The sequence below is a fragment of the Frankliniella occidentalis genome, unplaced genomic scaffold, assembly GCF_000697945.3.
Source record: "Frankliniella occidentalis isolate FOCC.00 unplaced genomic scaffold, Focc_3.1 Scaffold5993, whole genome shotgun sequence".
Taxonomy (NCBI): domain Eukaryota; kingdom Metazoa; phylum Arthropoda; class Insecta; order Thysanoptera; family Thripidae; genus Frankliniella; species Frankliniella occidentalis.
The window spans coordinates 1-5,347 of record NW_026273028.1 but is presented as its reverse complement, the minus strand read 5'-3'; the positions used below and the strand labels follow the sequence as shown (position 1 = coordinate 5,347).

Genomic DNA, 5,347 nt, shown 5'->3' with positions numbered 1-5,347 from the left:
CCCGCGCGACGCGCGTGTGCAACGGGACTGCCTACCTGTCAGGTGCCCCTTAGGCTAGGCCGGCCCGCTGCAACCACTCCCGGCCAACAGGAGTTTGAGCCGTGCCCATCTTGCAGGTGGAGTACCTGTTCACCGACAAGACGGGCACGCTGACGGAGAACGTCATGGTGTTCCGCCGCTGCTGCATCAACGGCGTGCCCTACCACGAGGTGCGCGGGGTGCTGCGCGAGATGGACAGCTCGGCCGCGGACGTGGACTCGCGCGCCGGCGACCCCGTGGAGGGGCTGACGGCCGCCATGGAGCACTTCTTCCTGGCCCTCGCCCTTTGCCACTCGTCCCAGATGGACTACGAGGAGAGGTTCGACACGCTGGACGGCGCCGAGTTCCAGTACGAGTCGAGCAGTCCGGACGAGCGAGCCCTCTTGCAGGCGTGCGCCAGGTGGGCGCCGACTGTGTTCAAATTTGAGAGCGGATGTCTCCGATCCGATGACGGAGGTCACGAGGTCACAGTCTAAAAAAAGAAAGCTCGAGCATACATTTTGTTGGTGTTCTGCGATTACGTTCAGGGGTCACGCAAAGGGCTACAAGTACAAAGTGCCACCAAAGCCGAGGAATTGCAACAGACGAATGACGGGGCTGGCGGAAGTGAGTCGGCGTAAGTTGAGTGCACTTATGGCACATGAGGGCCGATATGACTGTTTGCCTCGTCACCACCTAAACGGGCAGGCACCGGGCGTTAAACTACTTACACCTTGAGAGGCACTCACATCCTCTGAAGGGTGCTCACATCCTACATCCTGCATGACCAGCTAGGGTTGGATTGGAAGTGTATGGTAAAAGGGGCGCTCCAGCCAGGTACCCTGAACTACCATGCTTGCTGCATACACGAGGGTAGTTACAGATAGGGGAAGGGGCCCACAGTTATTTGAACCCGCTTGGGCCTCTAGTGCTCTCAGTGGGGTAGAAGTTCCAACGGCCGGTCGCGTTCCACCGGGTCTGTTTGCCCAGGACCAGGACTCAGAACGTGTCTCTCGACGTTTAGAGGCATCTGGCGATGAGACAGAGGCATTGTGCACAGTTGTCATTAGCCTGAAGTTTAGTAGTGCCCACAGGCACCCGTCATCTCAAGCTTACTCACTCGTACCTGCTCCGTCGCCCACCCGTTGCGACGTCTCCAACATGACGAGCTGCTTTCAGGACTACATTTTCTCTTTTCTCCCAGCACTTGACTCCTAAACGCCATCGAAGAGCGCCCAAAATTGGCACACTTTCATTTAAATTCATAACTTCTTTTTTTGGAACGGCCTTGCCCCGTTGGGGATTTGAAAGGGTTAAGCACCATCACATCAGTGAAGAAGTGGGAGTACTCACGCTTTTGTGTCACCAGGTGCGGGGTCGTGTTCCTGGGCGAGTCCAGCGGCTACTACGTGGTGCGCGCGCGCGGCAAGGTGTCTGCCTACCGCCGCCTCGAGGTGCTCGAGTTCACTTCCGGTCAGGACACCCGTCCCGTAGCCCCTTGGCCTCGACTGGAGTCGACGCACTGACTTCTCTCTCCCTCCTTCCTTTCAGAACGGAAGAGGATGTCGGTCGTCGTACGGGACCCTTCCAACCAGATCTGGCTGTTCTGTAAAGGCGCGGAGTCCACCGTGCTGCCCTTGGTGACGCACGGTCAGAAGACGAGGACCATGGACTGCATACAGGAGTTCGCCATGGTAATTAAGAGTGGAATGAGCAGGAATGAGGTTGGGCCGTTGGGTGACCTGACTCCCGCCTAACCGGACCTGCTGCGTAGCGTGGGCTGCGCACCATGCTGGTGGCCTGCCGGCGCATCCCCCGCGAGGAGTACCACGCCGCCATGCTGGCCGTTCGGAGCGCCCGCTGCACCATGGCCGGGGACCGCGAGTCGCAGATCTCGAGCGCGTGCCTCGGGGTGGAGCGGGACCTGACGCTGCTGGGTGCCACGGCCGTGGAGGACCGGCTGCAGCCGGGGGTGCGGGAGGCCCTCGCCAACCTGCGGGACGCTGGCATCAAGGTGGGTGGGGTGAGGTGTGAGGGAGGGTCCGTCCTGTCGCGCCAACAACCGCCCGTCCCCGTCACACTGTTCCCGCTACAGACGTGGATCCTCACGGGGGACAAGGTGGAGACGGCCATCAGCATCTCCTACGCCAGCCGCCACTTCCAGCTCGAGTCGGAGCTACTGTTCGTGACGGAACACACGAGCGGTCCCGTCGTCACCAGGACCCTGCGCGTGCTGCGGGACCGGCTAGTCTCAGGCGACAATTTCGGCCTGGTGGTGGACGGCGAGTCCCTGGCGCTCGCCCTCCAGCACGCCCCTGACCTGCTTCTTGAAGTGGGACTCGCCTGCCCCGCCGTCGTCTGCTGCCGCCTGTCTCCCCTGCAGAAGTGCCAGGTGGGCGCCTGTTCCACAGTGTCGCCGTGCCGCAGATGGTGGCGTCATGTTACTGCTCTGACTACAGGTCGTGAGGCTCATAAAGAACTCCAGGTCTCGACCGACCACCGCGGCCATCGGGGACGGCGCCAACGATGTGTCCATGATCCAGGAAGCGCACGTTGGGCTTGGTGAGCAACTGTTTAATGCATGGCATTAAATGGACGCATTTCCTTTCAAGGAACCCCTTGTGTGCTTTCAGGGCTGATGGGTAAGGAGGGGAGGCAGGCGGAGCGCTGCTCCGACTTCGCCGTGGCCAGGTTCCGCTTCGTGCAGCGCGCGCTGCTGGTCCACGGCCACTGGTACTACTACCGTCTAGCCATCCTGGTGCACTACTTCTTCTACAAAAACGTTGTCTTTGTACTTCCACAATTTTACTTCATCATCTTCACTGCGTTCTCCCCACAGGCAAGTAAATTGTTAGATGATTATTTTGAATTTTTTTTATGAGCATATTTTGTGTTTTCAAAAGAGAAGTTGGTTTTGTGTCTGAGAAGAAAGAAAAAACAGTTAAATCTATATACCTCATGTACATTGATTGCAGTCCATGTACACATCAGTATTCCTCACTTGCTTCAACATAATCTTCACATCAGCTCCAGTACTGGTTTATGGTTTGCTGGAACAAAACCGCCCTTCATACCAACTCTTACAATACCCTCCACTGTACAAAGGTCATCAGGGAAATAGGCTCATGAAAACTAGTCACTTTCTTGTATGGTTGACTGCAGGTACGATTTTGTTTTTCTCAAATCTTTAAAAAATTGTGACTAAGATACCTTTTTACCTAACTTCATACAAGTAATTAATTAAAAATTCTGTGTTACATTCTTTGTGTTGACAGCACTGTTACACACCTATAATTTAAAGAATTTTTTGTCCACTGCCAAGATGCAGTTTTGTTTTCACTACAGCTCATGAGATAAATACACCATTGAAAATATTGGTCAATAAATTCCAGCAAAAACATTTTACCATGGTTCCATATGAGTTGCTTGTCTGTTTTCAGGTTGCAGGTTTCAATAAGCAAACTACTGCAGCAGTCAACTCATGGACTTTCCGTGGTGTGACAGTGCTTCAATAGAAGTATGTAACGCAAATAATTTTTGTAGCTTTATAAATACTTCAGAAAGAAAACTGTTACTGTTAATATTCCTGATGAATAGGATTTAATGTGAAGTTTACAATTGGTTTCAGGAATCTGGCATTCACTTGTGGTTTTCTTTGTACCTGTTTTGGCTTTACATTGCAACACAGTCCTGCTGGAAAATGGATCAGAGATTGATATGTTGTGCTTAAGTACTCTAGTTTACAGTTCAGCTGTACTTGTTGTTAACTTTAAGGTAAATTAATGTAATTGATCTATTACTGGAAGACCATTTGTGAATTATCCAGATAAATGTAAAAACTTCCCCATATTTATGTTTGTTACAGCTCCTACTTATTTCCCAGTACTGGACTTTTCCATTCCTATTATCCATAATTATTTCTCTTTTACTTCTCCATGTAATTAATTTGATATATGCTGTTATTGACATGTAAGTTTTTATACTTTTGTAAATGCATGTTTGTGAATAACTAGTAATAACATTCCCTTTTCCTCTATTATCTAGAGACAAGTTGATTAATCAGCAAATGTTCTATGTATATATTGAACTTATAAGTTCACCGCTGTTTTGGCTGTTTACGCTATTCTCCATCTGGTTGGCACTCCTCCCTGATATCATGATTATCATAATATCAAATTTTAAAAAGGCCCGGACGGACCCAACTTTTAAGTTTACGAGCACGGTCAGCATTTGATTACAGTACTCGCCTTGAAACTTTGTTTTTATAGCACATGAAGAAGGACAAATAATTGCAAACACAGCAAATTAATTATTTGCTTTCTTTCAGATGCTATGCTGTATTCAACGAAAGGAAAATTGGGTTGCAGGAGTCAGAACAGAGTTTAGTAAAAAGTCAAACAAAGTTTCAATGTTGCAATCAAGACGAAATAGGTCTCCTCGTCAACCATTTCAATCAAATACAGTGAACCAATCTCTCTCTCCAGATATAGCATCCAGAGAACATTTGACTACTGATGGGCATGAGGCTCAACAAGAAAGTAACGGAATTCCATACGATAATGAACAATGAATTAATTTGTACAAAGTACGAAAAATAGTTCATTTAATTACCCCTTAATCCTATCTCTTACAATTTCTTTCATTTTTTTTAAGAAGAGACATAAGATACCTGATAACACATCATAAGTTATGGCTTAAATACGTAGAAGTGTGGAGTTACCACTGATCACGGTCATGAGATCGAGAGTGGTCTTCACTTGGCCGTTGTCTGCGATGGTCTCTGTTACGTCCATCATCTCTTCCATGATGATCACCATATCCGCTTCGGTTGCCATGCCTGCCTTGATCACCTCTAGAATCTCTCCGTCGGTCTCTATCATGGTCTCTATCTCTGTCACGGTCTCTGCTTCTATCTCGGTCCCTGCGACTGTCATTACGACTGTGATTGGGGTAGTCTCGACCTCTGTTTCGTCCATTGAAATCACCACCACCTCTTCCTCTTCTGGAGAAGTCAAATCTTCGGCGAGGCTTGTTATACCAAGGTTCGATTATTGGGGGATCCGACAATGGTGTGGTATGCTCTTCCCAATAAACTGCATCAGATTCAGTAAATCTGTCATGAAATTCATCTTCAATAGCATCCATGAACTTTTTCTGTTCTGCTGTCAGATCCATAGTTGATAGAACACTGCGAACAAATCTGAAGTGAAATAAGACAAAATTGATTACATTATAAACACAAGATTGAGATAGATAACCCGTCAAATTGTAAAGGGTGATGCTTGAGTTCTTACCTCAACTCTTGATAGAATATCGCTACTTCTTCAAT

The 5,347-nt window shown here is 49.1% G+C and overlaps 2 protein-coding genes across 3 annotated transcripts; one reads left to right on the top strand and one right to left on the bottom strand.

Moving 5' to 3' along the window:
- The first annotated feature begins 96 nt into the window (after positions 1 to 96).
- LOC113215667 (phospholipid-transporting ATPase IF-like) lies at positions 97 to 4,620 on the top strand. Of its 2 annotated transcripts, XM_052277182.1 has the most exons (12): positions 98 to 439; positions 1,388 to 1,491; positions 1,570 to 1,712; positions 1,793 to 2,032; positions 2,114 to 2,410; positions 2,478 to 2,580; positions 2,652 to 2,857; positions 2,994 to 3,180; positions 3,647 to 3,792; positions 3,884 to 3,987; positions 4,063 to 4,240; positions 4,346 to 4,594. In XM_052277182.1, exons 1-12 carry the CDS (start codon positions 165 to 167, stop codon positions 4,586 to 4,588), a joined length of 2,226 nt encoding a protein of 741 aa, XP_052133142.1. In that variant the 5' UTR covers positions 98 to 164; the 3' UTR covers positions 4,589 to 4,594. The 2 variants fall into 2 exon arrangements, with proteins under 2 accessions (XP_052133143.1, XP_052133142.1); XM_052277183.1 differs by lacking the exon at positions 4,063 to 4,240 and having other exon boundaries at positions 97 to 439; positions 4,346 to 4,620.
- LOC113215675 (uncharacterized) lies at positions 4,605 to 5,341 on the bottom strand. The gene is made up of 2 exons (XM_026435342.2): positions 5,313 to 5,341; positions 4,605 to 5,218 (listed from the first exon to the last, which is right to left on the bottom strand). The coding sequence occupies exon 2, from the start codon at positions 5,191 to 5,193 to the stop codon at positions 4,735 to 4,737; it is 459 nt and encodes a 152-aa protein (XP_026291127.1). The 5' UTR covers positions 5,194 to 5,218; positions 5,313 to 5,341; the 3' UTR covers positions 4,605 to 4,734.
- Between the last annotated feature and the right edge of the window lie 6 nt (positions 5,342 to 5,347).

Bases quoted from the DNA above. Each gene is read 5' to 3' on its own strand.
- LOC113215675 (XM_026435342.2), bottom strand. From the start codon at position 5,193: ATGGATCTGACAGCAGAACAGAAAAAGTTCATGGATGCTATTGAAGAT.
- LOC113215667 (XM_052277182.1), top strand. From the start codon at position 165: ATGGTGTTCCGCCGCTGCTGCATCAACGGCGTGCCCTACCACGAGGTG. The intron at 2,581-2,651 runs GTGAGCAACTGT...GTGTGCTTTCAG, and splicing joins GGAAGCGCACGTTGGGCTTG to GGCTGATGGGTAAGGAGGGG. The intron at 3,181-3,646 runs GTACGATTTTGT...AATTGGTTTCAG, and splicing joins TCTTGTATGGTTGACTGCAG to GAATCTGGCATTCACTTGTG.